The 19,091-nt window shown below is 40.0% G+C and overlaps 2 protein-coding genes and 1 long non-coding RNA gene across 7 annotated transcripts; 2 read left to right on the top strand and 1 right to left on the bottom strand.

The window, feature by feature from the left end:
- The first annotated feature begins 7,218 nt into the window (after positions 1 to 7,218).
- Positions 7,219 to 8,766, top strand: LOC130723813 (uncharacterized). 5 transcript variants are annotated; one of them, XR_009014355.1, is made up of 5 exons: positions 7,219 to 7,507; positions 7,620 to 7,679; positions 7,774 to 7,965; positions 8,061 to 8,148; positions 8,457 to 8,766. It is a non-coding gene; the product is annotated as an uncharacterized LOC130723813 (long non-coding RNA). The 5 variants fall into 5 exon arrangements; XR_009014353.1 differs by having other exon boundaries at positions 7,226 to 7,507; positions 7,620 to 7,965; XR_009014352.1 differs by having other exon boundaries at positions 7,255 to 7,507; positions 7,655 to 7,965.
- Positions 8,767 to 8,864: 98 nt separating this feature from the next.
- LOC130724703 (uncharacterized) lies at positions 8,865 to 9,954 on the top strand. Its single transcript, XM_057575990.1, has 5 exons — positions 8,865 to 9,032; positions 9,144 to 9,254; positions 9,336 to 9,411; positions 9,490 to 9,585; positions 9,669 to 9,954. The coding sequence occupies exons 1-5, from the start codon at positions 8,983 to 8,985 to the stop codon at positions 9,762 to 9,764; spliced, it is 429 nt and encodes a 142-aa protein (XP_057431973.1). The 5' UTR covers positions 8,865 to 8,982; the 3' UTR covers positions 9,765 to 9,954.
- A 4,836-nt stretch (positions 9,955 to 14,790) lies between these two features.
- Positions 14,791 to 18,883, bottom strand: LOC130724164 (protein SIEVE ELEMENT OCCLUSION B-like). The gene is made up of 7 exons (XM_057575336.1): positions 18,598 to 18,883; positions 18,327 to 18,416; positions 17,355 to 17,791; positions 17,101 to 17,195; positions 16,847 to 16,980; positions 16,081 to 16,566; positions 14,791 to 15,623 (listed from the first exon to the last, which is right to left on the bottom strand). The coding sequence occupies exons 1-7, from the start codon at positions 18,823 to 18,825 to the stop codon at positions 14,985 to 14,987; spliced, it is 2,109 nt and encodes a 702-aa protein (XP_057431319.1). The 5' UTR covers positions 18,826 to 18,883; the 3' UTR covers positions 14,791 to 14,984.
- Positions 18,884 to 19,091: the final 208 nt, after the last annotated feature.

Genomic DNA, 19,091 nt, shown 5'->3' with positions numbered 1-19,091 from the left:
TAAAAACCAATTTATAAGCAAAACAGTCGAGTCTGGGCGCTCAGGTGCCAATTCAGAGAGCTAATTCCAGCCAAAAAATGCTCTCTGGAAGGTAATTGGCGCCTAGATTCCAGCAGCCTGACAAAACATAACTGGCGCCTAGGCGCCAATTCCCAGCGCCTAGGCGCTTAAGCTCGCTGGAAAAGACTTTTTAGCTTCTTGTAACTCCTCTTCCAAGCCTCTTTAAGTCCTCCTTCAATTCCAAGCTTCTTGGCCTTCTTTCACCTTCAGTTCCTGATCTGCAAACTTAACCAACAAGCCAAGGAAAATTCCAGAAGCTCAAAGAGCTTATTAGCACAAGAGATCCTTCAATTAACACAATAAAACCATGCAAGTCCTAAACTTACTTAAAATGCAATAAAACTCCCTATAAAACTACAAAATTACCAAAACGAAGTAAAGACTCAAAGAAAGATAAAAATGCATGAAACACTACATGAAACTCAACAAAAAGACTCAAAACAAAGAAAGAAATGACCCTAAAAACACCACTAAACAAGGGTCATCAATATTCCCTCCAAAACTTTACTGTCAAATAAGTCCCTGGACAGGTGTCGACCCTCTAATGGATGCAGAAGTCGGGCAAATAAGTCCCTGCCATCTTCTTATGGAAACAAAGCGTTTCTTGATCTATTACCCATGAGATAAGCAACCAAAAACACAGAGAGAGGAGAGTGAAGAACGGCTGAAGAACCCTAGGTTTCTCCTCCATTGCAACGGCTCTGTGAATCGAAGTTAACCGGAGTTGTGATCGACGTTGGAAAGCTTGTGGAGGAGAGGTTTTGTTCCCTTGCTTTCAGGTATGTAAACTTCGTTTCTTTCATCTGCATGTTTTGAAATTTACGGTTAGGTTTCATGATTTGAGCTTGTTGTTGGTTGATTGAAGTAGTTGTGAAGCTTGTTTAGGGTTTTCGAAGAAAAGATTCCATGTTAAGTTAAGCTTTTACTCGAAATTTTTTGGGTTTTTTGTCAGTTAACATGGTTGTGAGATGAAAGTTGATATCTTTGTTGTGTTAAATTGTCATATGTCCTTTCTACTTGGTCGATTATTTTTGTAGTCTTTAAATCCCAAAATTTTGAGTGAGTGTCCTAAAATAATCTTAGGGTTGAATGCAGATGGCTTCCAGGGTGAATTTGCTTTTGCACCATGGTGGACAACCTCATAGTAGACAAGGAATCTGGAGACTGGGAATATGTCAATGGTGAAGTTTGTGTTTGGGAGGAAATTGATGGTGACACTTTGAATACATTCCTTGTTGAAGCAATGGGAAGAGAGCATGCTTTTGAGAGCTTCAAGAATATATGGTGGAAGGCTAGTGGAGAGGATCTTAACTTGAAGAAGGTTGATGGAGATGGTTCTGTGATTAACATGATCTCACTGGCCAAGTTTACTGAGGGGGATCTTTACATTTACTTTGAGCACCCTGAGTTTGAACCACTCACTATTGTGCCGCCAGCACCAATGCTTGAGTTTGATGTGGTCATTGATCATGATGATGATCAGTTACTGTCTGGCCATGGAGTTGGAATTGGAAATGTTGGTGTTGAAGCAGCTGTGGTGGAAGAGGTTGTGGTTGATGAAGTTGTGGTGGAAGAGGTTGTGGTTGATGAAGTTGTGGAAGAGGTTGTGGTTGATGAAGTTGTGGTGGAAGAGGTTGTGGTGGAAGAAGCTGCGGTGGAAGAAGCTGTGGTGGATGATGTTGGTCAAGAACCTGTGTGGGTGGCTGTAAGGGAGGCTGTGGTGCATGGCTCCAGGAATGACTTTTCAGATGATGTTGATGCAATTTTGGCTGACATATTGAATGAGAAGAATGCTGCACGGCAAGCTAAGAAGGGCAAGGGTAAGAAAGTTAGTAAGAACAAGCCAAGCAAGGATAAGGGTAAGGGTAAGAAGGGAAAGAAGGTGAACAACAAGAGGAAGGGAAAGAGAAGAAGGGATGAGGATAGCAGTGAAACTGAATCTGCTTCTTATGGAAGTACAGATTCAGACTGTGCACATGTGGAGCCTGCTGACCAAGTGGAACAAACTGAATGGTCATGTGAAGAAGGGGCCATGAGCTATCACAGTGAAGAGCTTATGAGTCTTGTGAGTTCAGGTGATGAGGGAGAAAGTAGGACTCGTATTTTCCCCTAGTACAAGGCACAACCGGGTGGGAAAGTGGTTTTGGAGCTTGGTATGGAATTTGCAGATTTGTCAACCTTTAAAGCTGCAGTTAGGGATTACACAATTGATGTAGGTAGGCAAATGAGATGGGAGAAAAGTGATAGCACCAGGGCCAGGGTTGTATGCAGGTTAGACAGTTGCCCTTGGGTGATCTTATGTCCTTGGAGCAAGCCACAAAAGTGCTTTCAAGTGAAGACATTTGTGGAGACACACACTTGCTACAGGACATTCAGGAACAAGCAAGCCAAAAACAACTTGGGTTGCTCAGAAACTTCAAGCCAGATTGAGAACTCAACCAACACTATCTCACCATGAAGCATTTGATGTTATGAAGGAAGAATATGGCATCCATCTAGATGTCACCAAGATTTACAGAGCACTGAAAATGGCAAGGAAAGCTGTAGAAGGTAGTGAAAAGGAGCAATATGCTAAATTATGGGACTATGCTCAGGAACTTAGAAGGAGCAATCCTAGTACAACTGTTGCAATGGATACCATTCCCATCACTGGCTCTGATCCACAGTTTCAGAGGATTTATATCTGCCTTGCTGCTTGCAAGAGAGGGTTCAAAGCTGGCTGCAGACCTCTTATAGGTCTTGATGGATGCTTTCTGAAAGGTTACTTTGGAGGGCAACTACTATCAACAGTTGGACAGGATGCAAACAATCACATTTTTGTGATTGCATATGCAATAGTGGATGTGGAGAACAAGGATAATTGGTTATGGTTCCTGAGACTCTTGCATGAGGACCTTGGAGATTACAGACAACATGGATGGAACTTCATATCTGATATGCAGAAGGTTAACAAGGACTAGATTGACTGTTCTCGAATTGTTTAAGGACAATTTTGGTTTTAAGTTGTGAAATTGAAGGACTTATTTTTGTTTTGATACACTTGCAGGGTTTGATTCCAGCAATGCAGGAGGTGATGCCAGGAGTGGATCACAGATTTTGTGCAATGCATATGTGGAGAAACTTTACTAAGCAATGGAAAGACAAAGAATTGAAGAATGCAGTCTGGGAATGTGCTAGAGCAACTACTGTGATAGAATTCAACAAGAAGATGGACAGGGTGAAGTTGAAGAGTGAACGTGCTTGGGCATACCTGGACAAATGGCCAAAACATGCTTGGACCAAGTCATACTTCAGTGTCATATGCAAATGAGATAATATATGCAATAATGCTTGTGAGGTCTTCAATGCCAAGATCCTCAAGTATAGAGGGAAACCAATTCTAACTCTGCTGGAGGAAGTAAGATGCTACATAATGAGGAATATGGCAAACAACAAAATGAAGCTAGCAGCACACAGAGGTTTGCTAACACCAGTCCAACAGAGTAAGTTGGATAAGGAAAAGATAAGTAGTCGCCCTTGGACCGCTGTATGGGCTGGTGATGCAGATGGGAATAGATTTGAGGTTCAATGTCATGACACAAGAGTTGATGTCAAATTGCATGAAGGAACTTGCACCTGTAGACTTTGGCAACTCACAGGTATGCCTTGCAAGCATGCAATTGCTGCCATTGCTCACAAAAATTAAAGGCCAGAGAATTATTGCAATGGTTGGCTGACAACAGGTGCATACAATGCTACTTATGAGTTCTATGTACAACCAACACATAGCCAAGAGTTCTAGGAGGCTACTCCATACCTGAAGCCAGTTCCACCACCAATGAAGAGAAAACCTGGGAGGCCAAAGAAGTGTAGGAGAAGGGATAGCACAGAGGCAACAACAGCTGGGGGCACGAACATATGTTGACATTCAGTGTTCTAGGTGTGGTGGAGTCAATTATAACACTATAGGCTGCATTAACTATGGTTGTCCAGTAATGCCTACAGGATGGGTTCAACCACCACCTGAGGAAAATGAGGGAAATCAAACAGAGATTGATTTATCACAGAATGCACCACCTGAGGAAAATTTGTCTCAGCCTATCCCTCAGCCTGTCAGTGAAAATGCTGCAAATCCTGCTCCATCATCTGAGGTAAAATCCTGCTCCATCATCAGTTTAAGTTTAGTTTCACCCTCTTGATTAACATCCAACATGGTTCTTTACAGGTTACAACCAGAAGGAGAGCATCAAGACAAAGAAAGAATGAAAATGCAGGCTCATCAAATGAGGTATGGTGTTGTTTTAATTCATTGATAGAAAACCACTAATGTATGATGAGATAATTTCAATTTTATGACTACTTTACATGCCACAACCACTAGGAAGGCACCAAGAGCTAGGGCACCAAGAGCTAGGGCACCAACAGCTCCTACTCAGGCTATAGCACCAACTGCTCCAACTCAGGCTATGGCACCAAGAGCTAGGGCACCAAGAGCTCCAACTCAGCCAATGGCACCAACTGCTCCAACTCAAGTTATGCCACTAAGACCTCCTATGCCACCAAGAGCTCCAGCTCAGCCAATGCCACCAAGACAAAGCATGAATTCTAGCCCATCCTTCCAGACAATGCAACATGTGCATCCAATGCATGCTGGATTTAGGCCTCCTCCTATCAGAGCCAGAGGCACAAGAATTGTTTTCAGGCCCCCCCCGCAACATAAATATGTCTTCCACTCCAACAACTTCAGTTTGCCCTATGCAATTTCAAGTCAGAAGCTCACCATCACCAGGTCCTGTCCCTGCTGTCTTCAATGGAGCCTACCCCCAATTTCCCAAGGAATGGCCAAAACAACAACAACTAAGGAACCAAGTCTTTTTGTTTTTTTATATCCCTATCCATAGTATGATGGGATTGTAATTTGCCAAGGAACCCTTTTATGGTCTTGGTTGCATTTGGACACCTTTTATGGTCTTGGTTACATTTGGAAGCCTTTTATGGTCTTCATATATTTTGGGAACAATGCTGTTTGTTTAATGTGCCATAACTTTGTGGTAACTGACTTATGTATTGGATCTATTTATGTTGAATGTCAATTTGCTTATTTGGTATATGTTTGTCATTGTGTGGTTATGTAATTATCTTCAATGACAAGATCCTGACTTATGTGCCAAAAACTTATGGTACTTGAGTTATGCAGAATGAATTTATCCTGATTTGGTATATCTTTGCCAGTGATTGTAGTTGTCAGGGATAACAAGAATTGAACACAGTCATTTTCATTTTGCATTAAAATGGTAGCATGATTCATAACAAGGAGGATTGCATAATTCTTAAACATTACATACATTCTTATTCTCCATAACATACTCAACCTCTAACTGCCTAGAAAGTGAATAGAACCTGAATAAAACAACAAAAAGAACACTATCACCAACATCAACACTAAACCTAAGACAGAAACTCTCAACATCCTTGTAACACCCCGATTTCGGTGGCGTCACTTTAGTAACCAAAAGTTAACTTAATGCGGAAAAACGTGAATATTTTTTTTTTCGATAATAACTAAGACAAGACTAAATTAAGTCAAACCCAAAAGCGACAAGCAACAGAACTAATGTACAATATATAATACAGCCCCCGCTGTAAGTAACAACCTCGTCACGAGTAACCTCCAGTGACGGAAAGAAAAGTGTAGCGCCCGAAGGCAATATGTACAGACTGAAAGTAAAGGTGAAGTGTCCGCAACACCATCCCTCAAAACTGAGAATCAGCTGGCCCATCGGCCTGAAGCAAGACCTCCTAAGTCCAACCAACTCTCTGTGATTCCCGTAAAGAAACCACACAAAAAGCTATAGGTGGGAAACTACCCTGTCCCAAAAGAAACAAATGATGTTCAGAGCTAAGACTCTACTCCTACACTAATCCCATCTTGAGGAGCTCACACCAGCACTAAAACCTACATGCTAGCATGATCGTCGTCCGAATTCGAAATCCAGAACGACCTAGTCTATGTACACCATCTGTCATCCTCTCGCTACCGCGACGCGCTCCTGTTCCAGCATCCCAACCTAGTTCCCCCCGAAGGGTGAACCATCATGAACTAGCCCGCCAAAGACATCTGACAATGGGCGTTTGTCCGCCAAAGCACACACAGAAGTCGCGAGGGTCAACTCCAAAGAATTATATAAATAATACCACCGATAGATACAGATAAGGAAATAGCCACTTAGGCTTATAGCTAGGGATAACATCCTAGGGTTGCATATTTCTCAATGAACATAAACGACAGTAAATCACAGTTAACATGCCTCAAATAGAATTAACAAGTATCACACACACTCATCAACTAAGTCAGTACACTACTACAGAAATGACATTTTGCCACGCCCCAATTGCCACGGTTATAGGCGAAACCGTGGCAAAAGCTCAATTGTCACGGTTATAAGCGGAACCGTGGCAATAGAGTACAATATTTTATTATTTTTTTCTAGGGACCGTGACAATAGACACACTCTCCAACTTTTTTCAGAAGAAAACCCTAAAGCTGTGCAAACCCTCTCCCTCCCACGCTCTATCCCACTCTCCACACTCCATCGACATGTTCCAACGAAGCTCCGATCTGTTCACGTCCCTCTCTCGTTTCCCTGTCCTTCCCTCCCACTCTCCATCGACCCGTTCCCTCTCTCCCACCGGCGCCGCTTGTTCCTGAAAGATGAAAGGAGTATTTTGACGGGATCTTCTCATCCACTCGCGGATCTGGTTCCTCCTTCCCTTCCATCGAAGTCCTTTCCTCTCACGTCCCCCTGTTCTCGGTTCCTGTCCGTGTAGAATCGAATCAATCCAGATTTGATGGATGAGGAGAGAGGGGAGATCAATGGCGAGCGCGGGTACTCGATGGACTCCACGGAATCAAGGTGGGGCTTTGACGCTGATTTGTGATTGAGAGGCCGACGAAACGGTGCTCCTGTGCAGCTGCTTGATTCCGACGAGGAGGATGATGGCACCACCGAGCAGAGACTCATTCGCACTGGTCCTCGAGTTGATTCCTTCGATGTTGAAGCTCTTGACGTCCTTGGTGCTCACAGAAATGACTATGAGGCCCTTCTTTTCTCTCTTTGCCTAATAACCTCTACGAATTTTGCATTTCAATCATGATAATCATTTACAGTGGAATATAGGGTTTTTGTAAGGCTTGTGATTTGTGATATACTTAGTTAGTAATATCTATTTTTTTTGTGATTGGAATCAAGTAGAGTTAGTGACCAGGTTGATTCTGATTTCTGTGTGTTTCAATTTTATGAATTTTGTGATCTTAAGTTGAAATTTCAGATGGAAAAACATTTAATTTTTCTGTGTGTTTGCGCGCGAGTTGCGAGAAGCTCCGCCTAACACCCTCGCATCACCCTTCTCCGTCATGGCCATGGCCAGCCACCACCTCGTCGTCACGCTCTCACTCAATGGTCAAAAGGTTAGTTCACATTGTAATTTCAATTTTAGTTTGTTCGTGACTTTATTTCTTGGAGCTTACATACTGTGCCATTTGATTTTCTCCTTCGTTTTGATTTATGTTATGAATTCAGAGTTTGATTTCATCATTTATCATTTTTTCATTCAGAGCATGGCAATGGACGGTGAATAAGGTGAGCCATTATCTCTCCCTTCTCTATTTGTAGCATGCTCTTTTATTGAGGTTCTTAAATGACATCTGATTTCATTTTGTATTTGGTTTGTGAGTTTCTATTCTACACCTATTATGCGTGCAAGTGTAAGAATAGAAAGCACAGGTCCATGGACGCTTTGAGAAAATAAGCAACAAAAAGTTTAACTTCTTCTACTTCGTTTGAGCGAGCATCGCTGTATGGTTCTAGGAATATTCTTGACCATCACAGAGACATGAGGATGGGCGTAGATAACATGAGCTATGAGGTTATTATTCATCTTACAATCGTTTGTAGTGCTACAATTATTGTTGTTATGTACTTTGAAACATCTTAAATTACTTTGATGATGGGTTTGACTAGGAACTTCTTGCACTTGGTGAGAGGATTGCCCATGTTAACACAGGGTTGTCTGAAGACTCGCTCACCAAGAAACAATGTAATCTTTCTGGTATGTTTTTATTCATCCATAAATAAATACTTCAGAAGGAAAGCCACTTTAGAGAATATTCTGCCATTGCTTCATTAAAGTGAAATTCGTTTTATTTCAATCGTCATAAAGTGCATGCTGCATTTCATATGTTTAGAAATGGTGGCATTGTGTCATTCCTTTTTTTTTAATAGATTAGCTTTTCATTTTCCTGATTTGTAAATTACTCTTTTTCCTATTCTTTGTGAGTTCTAACGCATGCCTCTTATTTTTCTCATCTGGGTTTTCAGTTTTCATCACTTTGATCAATTTAGTTTCTATATTTTCAGAAGCTGATTTCATCCAAGGTTACTGAATCACCCTTATAAGGCAAGTCTTCATGAGATCAACGAGGAACCCAGTTGCCCATCTCCTTTAATTTTTGATTTCGAGCAGGCAACTCTTGACGAAGAAGATATAAAGGAGCTCATATGGAAGGAGTCTCTGAACTTCTGCTAGGATCAGGTGCAGGAATAATAGTCTTGGCAAAATTGCCTTTTTCTGTCATTATATTCTATGGAATTTCATAATGCATGTTTCGCAAGTTGAGTGGTAAATGATCTACTTCTGTAAAACATGTTTCGCGAGTTGAATAGGTTCTCCCAGACCTGTTTTTTAAACTTGACTGAAAACAAAGTTTTTAGTTTTCTTATCTAAGCAATTTTTTAACATTGTATTTTATTTGTATATTCTTATTTAAGGTTCTTATTTGATCACTGTGTGGCTGAAAACTTGACTGAGAAATTTGCCTTTTTGAGTCCTCATCGAACGGCACATGGGCTGACCAATCAAAGCCAATATATTTCGGATGCAATTATGGCAAATGGACACCCAAACCAATTATATCTTGCACCGGTCAATATAGGGTGAGAAATATTGGATGAAATTTGTAAATATTAATTCATAGTTACTTGATTAATTTATATGATTAGCTACTTGATTTATTAATATTATAATTTAACATGTCTTGCTTGTAGGGCACATTGGGTGTTGGTTGTGATCAATGCCACTACAGGGACCTTATTTTACTTGGATCCTATACATGGTAGTTTGAATCAACGCAAAGTCATGAAAGAGATGTTTGATAAGTAAGCTTATATAGATCTACTTGCTATGTTAGTCATGCTATTCAACATATTTAATCATGATTTTTTCATTCAATTTGTTAGTGCAATGATGATCTACCGTGCTAATTGCAATGACAAGAGGATTACATGGTCCAAAGCCAAATGGAATACTATAAAGGTATACAAATTTACATAGCTGAAAACAATTAGATCTAGCTACCAAATCACTGATATATATTATATTTGTTTTTTATAGTGCCCTGCCCAAACAAATTATATAGATTGCGGGTACTATGTACTAAGCTTTCTAAAGGAGATAATTGCGCACAAAAAATCTACAATTCCACAAGCGGTATGGAACTTTGACTAAATTCTTAATTTTTCCTATTTTTAAGTGTGACTCTAAATTTTGTAACTTTTACCATCATTTTGCAGTACTTCTCTGATTGTCAATTTGGCTTCTACGATGAGGATCAACTAAATGAAATTAAAGAAGAGTGGGCTACTTATGTGTTAAAGAATTTTGCCTAGTGTGGGCTATTTGCTTTAATTCCTTGTGAGAGTATGGGCTACTTATGGTATGGAACTGCACTGCATGTTATTTTAGAGTATTTGGTTCAAGCAGTGTACTGTACTGGCTAGTGTTGGCTATTTGGTTTAATTTCTTGTGAGAGTATGTTCTCAACAACAATTAGTATTGTTTTGGAAAAATTAGTGTAAATGTATTGTTTTCTTATTCAAGGTTGGAATATTTGAGTAATTTGGCTAGAATATGTGAATGTTGGTGATTTTATGCAATTTATTTTTCAATATAAACGTACTAAAATTTATGCACACACCAGGTAAAAAGAAAAAAATCAAAAATTCTGTAGCAATTTCACAGACCAGGTGTATGACCTATTGTCACGGTTACAACCGTGGCAATAGAGGCCACCTATTGCCACGGTTACTTACTCAACCGTGGCAATAGAGGGAACCTATTGTCACGGTTACTCTTTACAAACCGTGATAACAGGCTAATCAATTGTCACGGTTAAATAGGTAACCGTGACAATATATGGCCTCTATTGTCACGGTTAAATAGGTAACCGTGACAATATGTGGCCTCTATTGCCACGGTTACGTTTTGCAAACCGTGATAACAGCCATATCAATTGTCACGGTTCCGCCTTTAACCGTGACAATTGAGCAATTGTCACGCCTTCTATTGTCACGGTTAAACCGTGACGAATGGGCGGTTTTAACCGTGACGAAAAGCCTTTTCTGTAGTAGTGGTATGCATGTTGCATGAAATGATATGCAGGTTAACCCAGTCAACCAATATGCAATCCGGAAACGGATGGACATCAAACGGATCAATCCTAGCACCAGCAACGGTGGGACCATTTCTGCCCGCGTGCCTCTTACACCAAACAAAGGTATGGACAACAACGAGTCAATCCTAGCACCAGCAACGGTGGGACCATTTCCGCTCGTGTGCCTCTGGGATGGGCATCAACGGGTCAATCCTAGCACCAGCAACGGTGGGACCATTTCTGCCCGTGTGTCTCTTACACCAAACCAAGGTAGCCAGATCAGCAGTAAACCCGTAGGTCTGCCATTTCGGTCTGCTACAAGAGTCGTCTACAAACGCTCTTACACGGCATTCCGGGTCTTATGACCATTTTGGAAACCGACGAGGTCCAGAGTACGTCCTGTGTTAATACCTCATTAATGTTGCATGAATGCAGGATGATTAGTCAAACAACGCCTCCGAATCTCACTCGACACGTCGCCACGTGTTCTAGGTAAATTAAAGTCTCTAAAAGCTTACCCTAAGGTAAAGTCGATTCTGCGACAAAAGACACTTCTTCACAACAAAACACATGTAACTCATGATGATCTCCAAATCATCCGACTCATCTCAATCCGATGATCAAAACTGCTCAACGAGCACAGAGTATCACACTCTCGAAAACTAACGGTTTCCCGGACTTATCCCCAGGATAGCCCAACAACACATAGCTACTCCAACAGCACAACAACAACAGCTGCTCCCACAGCACAATAACAACAGCTGCTCCAACAGCACAACAACATCTACATACTCAAAGCCTCTCCACTTTCTCAACACTGGGATCCGACGACACTTCTCGTTTTCCAAAACTAAGATTTGACTTCCAATGCCTTCCTTCGAGGTTGTTATCATTACTTAAAGATTTAGAGGTTATTTAAGGTCTTATGAGTTTTCTTTATAAAATAGATTCCATTTTGTCTTATCGCAAATCTTATACATTTTCAGGATCTCCCAATCCCAAATCACTTCCAGAGAATGTCTCGATCCACTAACAAAAACAAGGCCCGAACCTCGTTCGTCCTATCAAACATTCTCAAAAATTCTCAAAATAAAATCGGCATGACCTGCCCGCAATCCTCACTATACAGAATCTCAGATTTCATTACCAAAGCATAAATACTCAGCACAATCAATCAACATGGCATGTGTCAACATATTAAGCAATAACCACATAGCACTTAGCATATAAGGCATGCACCACACATCCTAAATTACCCACATAGCACGTAGCATGTAAGTCAATCATCAAAAACATTCAGTAGATGCATCATCTACATTGTCAGCCGAAGCCTCAGAAAACGTTTTTCCAATCAAACACAAACAATTGCATAAACAGTAAATCAAGTCGAAAGTATCGACCCTAAGCATTAACTAGGGATTCAGTGAGTAGCCCTCACCTGTAGATTCTCCAGGACGATCTCCTAACACTTGTTCACAATCAAAGGCTTGCTCCTCTGGGAATTCCTCAAAATCACCTTTAGAGCAAAACCACAGAAATACTATCAGAATCTATCGGAAACTAAGCTATCAATACGCACTAAGGTTACATGAAGTAATATATACTCCGAGGTACGATAATCTAGCGCGAAAGAACAAGTTTTCGGAAAAGGAAATTTTCCTCCTCCCCCCTAAAAGCTCACGGCCACTTTTGGTAATTGTAAGGTTCGGTTTTTCTTCGATCAAACTTGGTTCCTATGCTATCATTAGCCGTAACTAAGGGTATTCTGAACTCGGAAAAATTATCGGATCAAAAACTGTCGCAGGGGTATTTTGGTCATGATTTTTAACTTAGAATTTTCAAAACTGAAATCCCAAAAATCAAATTTGACAGGGACGTCACCAACGATGTTTATGACAACTAATCCTACTAGCACTAAGCTAAGGCGATAGTTTTCAGCCTAAAGGTTGAAGCTTTACTTCAAAAACTCCAAAAATGGGTATTTAAGGCTAAAATTGATTCCGGCGGAAATCCGACGACATAACGGAAAATCTAACCCGACAGAAGTGATCTTGGGCACATAAGGAAGAGGTTTAGAATCAGAAATGAAATATTCAGGATAGTTTTGCAAAAACCCATAAACTATCAGCTCAGAAAAGTCTACAGAAAAGCTATGGAAAAAGCGATCAGAGGTAAGGATTAGCGACTATACCTCGGCACCTTGAAGTAGCAACTGTTGGATCGGCGATCAAGCAAGAAATGAAGAAAATCTTCTCCTCCTCCTCTCCTCTCAAACTCGCGGCCTTGGTGGGGAAAATGGGTATGGTTTTGTGTTTTTTTCTCATTTCTTGGCTATATATAGAGGTTGGCAAAACGCGGTAAAATGAAAGTTTCGCGAATCTGATTTTTCCGGCGTCATTCTCCGTGAATTCTAAGATATGTTTTGGCGAAAGAATTCCAAAACTAAAATGAGGTCTCCTTGTATTTTTGGCGACTAATGCATAATCGGTATAAAACTATTTTACCCGATAAGTTGCTTTTTGCATCGAATGTCGGAATGGAAAACTTCCTTCTGAAGAAAGATTGAAATCATCAAGAGAAATGGGTGTACGCGTGTGGAATATTCATTTGAAGCTCTGAATAGAAAAAGTCTTCATTTTCGGGTGATTCTAGGGTTTTGAAATACCAGGGTTTCGGTTTCGGCAAACTTCCGATGATTGGAATCGGACGTTCGTAGATCCTAGAGTTTCGCCTCGAAACGATTTTGATATATGGAAAAAGAAAAGTTCTAACATTTCTCTGAAGATTTTTGGAATTAACTTCCATCGTGCCTAAAAGTGAAAACTAGCTATATACTAGGGTTTCTGACCTAGGTTTAAGCGTATAACGATCGTGCTATAACTTTTATCGACCATAATGCAATCCTTGGACTTTTCCTGAACTTTCTCCTTCATAAATTTATTCCATTTGGTAAACTCTAGTTCAGGTTTCCCTTCACGATACATCAACCCTAATCGTGAATAGGATTCTATTTACTTGGCATAAGTTTAAAAACTTGGGTCTTACAATCCTCAGTTCTTGTATGACTCTCTCATTCTTCACCATCATGGCTTGATTCAGCACCATTATACCTTCAATGACAACTTCATTCTTAACCCTCAATTCTTCAATCATGGCTTGATTTTTCAGTAAAATTGATTTCAGTTGCATGATCTCTTCCTCCCTTGAGCTAGTTACTTCTGTAATTCCATCTTCTTCATCTCCAACCCAGAGGAAATAATTGCAATTTTGAGGATGATACTGGGAAAAAAACAACAACATTCATCACGAGTTCATGGGTTACAAATATAACATGCATCAACATTCAAGAAGAAGAAACTCACCTTTAGTAGATGACAACCATACCAAGGTTTACCTGGGTTCAAATTTGTTCTAGAGATCCTCACTTTTGCTTTGACACCACATTTGCAGCGCACAACTCTGCCATTCACAGAAGCACTTCCACCTTCACGATATGTTGGCCCTGACCTCTGATCACCACGAGAATTAGAGCCCACTGCCATGTTAATGGATGAGAATCGACTACGAGAGGTAGGGATTTCACGATTGAGAGAATTGAAGAAGGCAATTGTAGGTTTGAAGAACTAGGGTTTCTGATTTGGGGCTCCAGGGTTAAGAATTGGGGGTGATTATGTAGATTCAGGGATGATGACTAAATTGACAGGTTAGAAACTTTCATTCTGACCGTTGGAGAGCCAACTAGGACGCCAACGTGTAAAAAAACGTGACATGTGGTGTTTTCCGTTTGAGGGACTAACGGAAAACTGGTCCAAGGACTAACTTGACCGACGGCAACACATTCAGGGATGAAAAAAGACCATTTTCAACGGCTGAGGACCACTTCATCACAAGTGAACACATTCAAGGACTAGAATGACTGTTTACTCCTCAAGGTATGTTCACTTTGATGGGGGCGATGAAGATAGAGACTACCCAAGATTATGAAGAACACCTAAAATTAGGGGAGAAAACTACATTTGATTAAAGAAATTGTTGAGGATCAAAACAATACATGTGGACCGCCGACGTGGACTGGTTACTGATAAATAAAAATGTCAAAAAGACATTATGACGATAGATAGACCATTTTAAATGAAACAAATTTTTTCAGCAACCATTTCATATTCGAGCTTATAATTAGAGACAAAAACATATTTAACCCTAATAACTAATAAGTAATCAAAGAAGGAAAAACTAGAATTGTTTGATTTGTGCAAGGATAATTGAACTCGTTTCTTTCTAATTTATTGAACTCAATAGCATGTAACAGATTACAGATGTTTGATGCCATTATTCTGAACAACCCCAAGAAGCCATGACTGAACTGACACGCGAAATAAAAATAAAAATATAACGGTGCACACAAACTAATGCCAAACATTTTAGTTACTCCAGGCAAACTCCAAGTTAACCAAACTCAGGGAGAGTACTTTTTCTCAATCTTAACAACACCACTCTCTGCAGGAACTTCAGCTTTGTGGCTGTGACCATGGCAGCATTTGTAACTAACAGATTCAATCTCCATAGATCGCCCACATGTTTGATCTGGGCAATTAATCGGGTCAAGAATATTCGAAGGATAGTTAGCCAATTGCATATGCGCACACTGTGTTGGAAAATCTCTCCGCTTGCGCTCATAGTATTCTTTGAAAGCTACATCAAACCCTGCTCTCTCCAACACTTTATCTTTCCATAGCTCAAAATCCACTGCAGTTGCCAACATCTCGTCACCACGACCCAGAAGCTTCACGTTTGAACCTTTACTAAGAAGAACCCATCCTGGTTGGTCTTGTTTGAGGCAGAGCAAGCTCTTTATCTCTTCGATCGTGGGATCTTTTTTCTTCTTCAAGATCATGTTCGCGAACAAGCTCTCTATGCCAATCCAGAAGCGAGGAACGATCCTGTGATCCTCTTTTCCAAATGGATAGTGCTCTATGATGGCATCTGCTTTCTTGATAAACTCGTGCCTTTTGAATTTCTCCACTGCCACCGTGAACTCTTGCATCCATTGATTGTCCTTGCCTCCATAGATGAAGAAGAAAGTATCCCCTTTAATCTGCATTCACATACACATTTGAACAAAACTTTATTTTGATTGACACGGTTCAAGTAAATAATGTATTTTTCTAATCGGAAAAATCTATGTTGAATGATTGACATATTTGAGTCAGCCACATTGTTGAAACTTGAAACTAAAAGGGGTTTTAATTTTGAACCACACTCCAAACCCACAACTATGCATAACACACTCCCTCAAAACTACATGTATATTTTGGGTCAGCACTTCCAAATCAAACAAGTGGTATTATAACTCAAATGATCTCACCGCTTATGATCCAAAACCAAAACCAATAATTATCAACTAATACACACAACAATCAACTAGATTAGCAAGCTCAGACCAAACAGGCCTAACTCAACTGATCCATTGCTTGCTAACTAAGGTCAAAATGTGTATTGTGTTTCTGCACATGATTCCTTTTGAAATTGAAAGCAAGTGTATCTGTACTTACAATGTCTTGTAATTTTGGATTCACTTTCTTCATTTCGGCCCAAAACCAATTCCATTTCTGAGTAAGTACCTCATCATCAGTGGGCCTGAAAGGGAAGGCATCGATCCCCCATACGAAAATCATGTGCATTGCATTATAGTTTACCACCTCTCCTCGAGGGTTCAACACAGGGATGATAGGCTTATTCTGATAGTTCATGTACTCTCTTATCAATCTGATTCCTGCTAAGGGATAGAAGTACTCAACCACATACCATGGCATTTCAAGCTTCAGATTATCAAATTCTGCCTTGTGAAAAAGGTTCCACTCATCCACGATGGGGACCCACAAAATCTTAAAATCAGCTTTCCTGTAACCTTTCACGTCTTGAGGATCTTCTTGCAATCCGAAATAGATAGATTGTAGGAGCCGGATCTCATCTCTGATGCTGTCGAGGCCTGAAATGAACAATAAAACATTCTTCTTCCTGAACACTTCGATGCTAACCTGTTTGGGTTCAAACAATTAAAAGGAAGTGAGGGCCTATATAGTCAGATTTTCAATTGAACCGAACACAGATGATAGCTAGAAAACAAGAAAATGAACAATTCGATTGTGAATCATGTTAAAATTGAACTGAAATATTCTGTCTTTTAATGTTGTATCAATTTAATCTCCTACCAATAAAATTGTGACATGTCAGTTACAAATATCATGTAAGTTTGTATCTGCCCCAAAAGCCATAAATATAATGGTCATGCATGGTGCAGCATAAACACTTTAATACCATTTGTCTATTCAAGCCATCAAACACCATTGGGTCCTGAATTTCATTGTGGAAGATCAGAACCTTCAAAACCTCTACAATTTCTGTTGGAGTTTGAAAGACCTTCTGACGTCTCCTGTAATCTTCTAGTTCAGCTGCAATAAGCAGATACAATGTGTTGTCAGCATTATATTTATGTGATTGATAATTCAATGATGTCTCACAACTAGAAAAAAAAAACAGAGAGATAAAAGGAAAGAATCTCTGAACACAACCTATTTTCTTTCTGCTCCTCGTGAGATGCCCCTTTAATTTTGTGATAACGGAGGCAAGCTTGACATCAAAATTTGATATTTCATATCTGTCCTCCCTGAACGAAAGCCATATGAGTTATATAAAGTGCGACAGGCACTCAGAGAAAAAGGAAGACTCAAAGAAAAATTTCTGAATTTGTAAATTATTTTAATGAAACAGAAGCTGATTCAATTAAACATACTAGCTAGTAGTTTAGACAAGAGTGAGAACTTACGAATCACCACCGGTGAGGAGATCAAGATGATTAGCACAAACTACAGTGGTGATGATTGCCCAGTAGACAGCAACAGGGATCTCTTGCATGGCTTCTGTCAATGCTGGCACATCCTTTGTGTCATAAACTTTGGCGAACAGCCTCTCCAGCTCAGTGATACACTCAACGACCAACAACACGTTCTTGACCAAAGTATTATGATCAGCAATAGCTTGCCTATTCCTTTCGATGGTTTGAACTCGATTCATCTGTGCTAATGATCTTCCAAGTTGATCTCCACTAGGAACCTGGACAAGGTGCCAGAAATTCCCATATTCCAAAGCAAAAGCAGCCAGAGCAAATATTGCTTTTCCATCCCAACTATGGCTTTTAAGCTGTTCCAGTATCGACATTGTTGTCTCATGAGCATGATGCTCACCCTGAGGTGTGTTCATCATCTACAATCGCAAAATCAATAAATTATTTTCACAAAAGCCATCGTAAAAGTTTCACATAGTTAAAAGGGTCCCCCATAGACACACACGGTACGCGACATATCCATTCGATACAAGCAATTTGTGGCTAACTGAAACCTCCAATAATGTGTAAAGCTACAGAAATGCATTGTGAAACTAATTTCTGGAGTGCAATTCTTTTTTTTCTGGCAATTTGTGGCAGTTCTAGATATAAAAATAGATTTCAGAAACAAATTTGCGAAATGTATTTTGATAGCTCTGTTGTGTCGAATGGATGTCCGCACGATTGGAATAATCATCAATCACTATAAACACACGGAATGTGCCACTATAGCATGTGTGGAATTTTGTAACCATATGGAGGATTAGTTACTTACTTCCTTAAAACTTCAATTTGGGTAAGTTACAAATTTAATTTCATGAAACTATAAATTTCTCAAATTCATGAGTTTCCATGCAAAGAAAGGTGGAAGTGGCAAATCCGATAACAAAGTATATACGCGGCTAGCTAGATAACCTGAGAAGCAATTTGCTTCAGTTTACGGAGCGGTGGATCAAAATTGGGTAAGGGAGCCTTGTCTTCTATAAGACCAACAGGTGTACTAGTCTGCAAATTAAAACAACACCAACATTATATGTTATGAAGGAAAGCTGCAAGAAATGTTGAAGTTAAATGCTGAATATATTATTTGGCGGAAATCATGAGATAGGGGATGATATATAACTACCACTTCTTCCATTAAGTATTTTTCTTAAAACAAATGGTTGTACTTAAACGGTTTTCTTACCTTAGCTGTGCCTGTAACACTGTCAGCAACTGCGGCGGAACGCCTGATAATGTTTGAAGTAACATTGAAAAGCGATTCCACATCGTGCTTCTCAGCGGTGAGGACGTGGGTTACGTAAACTTTCTCCAGGATCTTCTCATCAGTCCAAGCTAACGGCCTCCAAGCCTTCGTTGGCTGAAAATTAGACATATTGGGGACTGAAACTGACATTGACGACATGTTAGTCATTCTAGACTCTGGAGATATGTCTCAAGTTTTGATTTTGGTGCAAATGTTACCTTGTTCTTTTCTTTCGTTGTCTGGCCTATTTATAAGATTAACAGTGGACTATAGTTTACACTTAGCATAGCAGCTTTAGCAGAGTGTGTGACTAAAGAAACTATTTATCAAACGCTTTACGCTGCCTCGAATATTTTACAATATAAACTTGCATGTTTACGGTTCATACAAGGTAAGTAGAGATGGCCGGTGTAGCCATTTTGTACGAGTAATGA

This window comes from Lotus japonicus, chromosome 6 (assembly GCF_012489685.1).
Source record: "Lotus japonicus ecotype B-129 chromosome 6, LjGifu_v1.2".
NCBI lineage: Eukaryota > Viridiplantae > Streptophyta > Magnoliopsida > Fabales > Fabaceae > Lotus > Lotus japonicus.
The sequence above is the reverse complement of the archived record's forward strand: the minus strand, read 5'-3'. Positions and strand labels throughout refer to the sequence as shown.

Coding starts and splice junctions, on each gene's coding strand:
- LOC130724703 (XM_057575990.1), top strand. CDS start 8,983: ATGGCAAATGGACACCCAAACCAATTATATCTTGCACCGGTCAATATA. Junction 9,412..9,489: donor CCAAATGGAATACTATAAAG/GTATACAAATTT, acceptor TGTTTTTTATAG/TGCCCTGCCCAAACAAATTA. Junction 9,586..9,668: donor AATCTACAATTCCACAAGCG/GTATGGAACTTT, acceptor ATCATTTTGCAG/TACTTCTCTGATTGTCAATT.
- LOC130724164 (XM_057575336.1), bottom strand. CDS start 18,825: ATGACTAACATGTCGTCAATGTCAGTTTCAGTCCCCAATATGTCTAAT. Junction 17,792..18,326: donor TGAAGCAAATTGCTTCTCAG/GTTATCTAGCTA, acceptor TTGCGATTGTAG/ATGATGAACACACCTCAGGG. Junction 16,981..17,100: donor GAGGAGCAGAAAGAAAATAG/GTTGTGTTCAGA, acceptor TGCTTATTGCAG/CTGAACTAGAAGATTACAGG.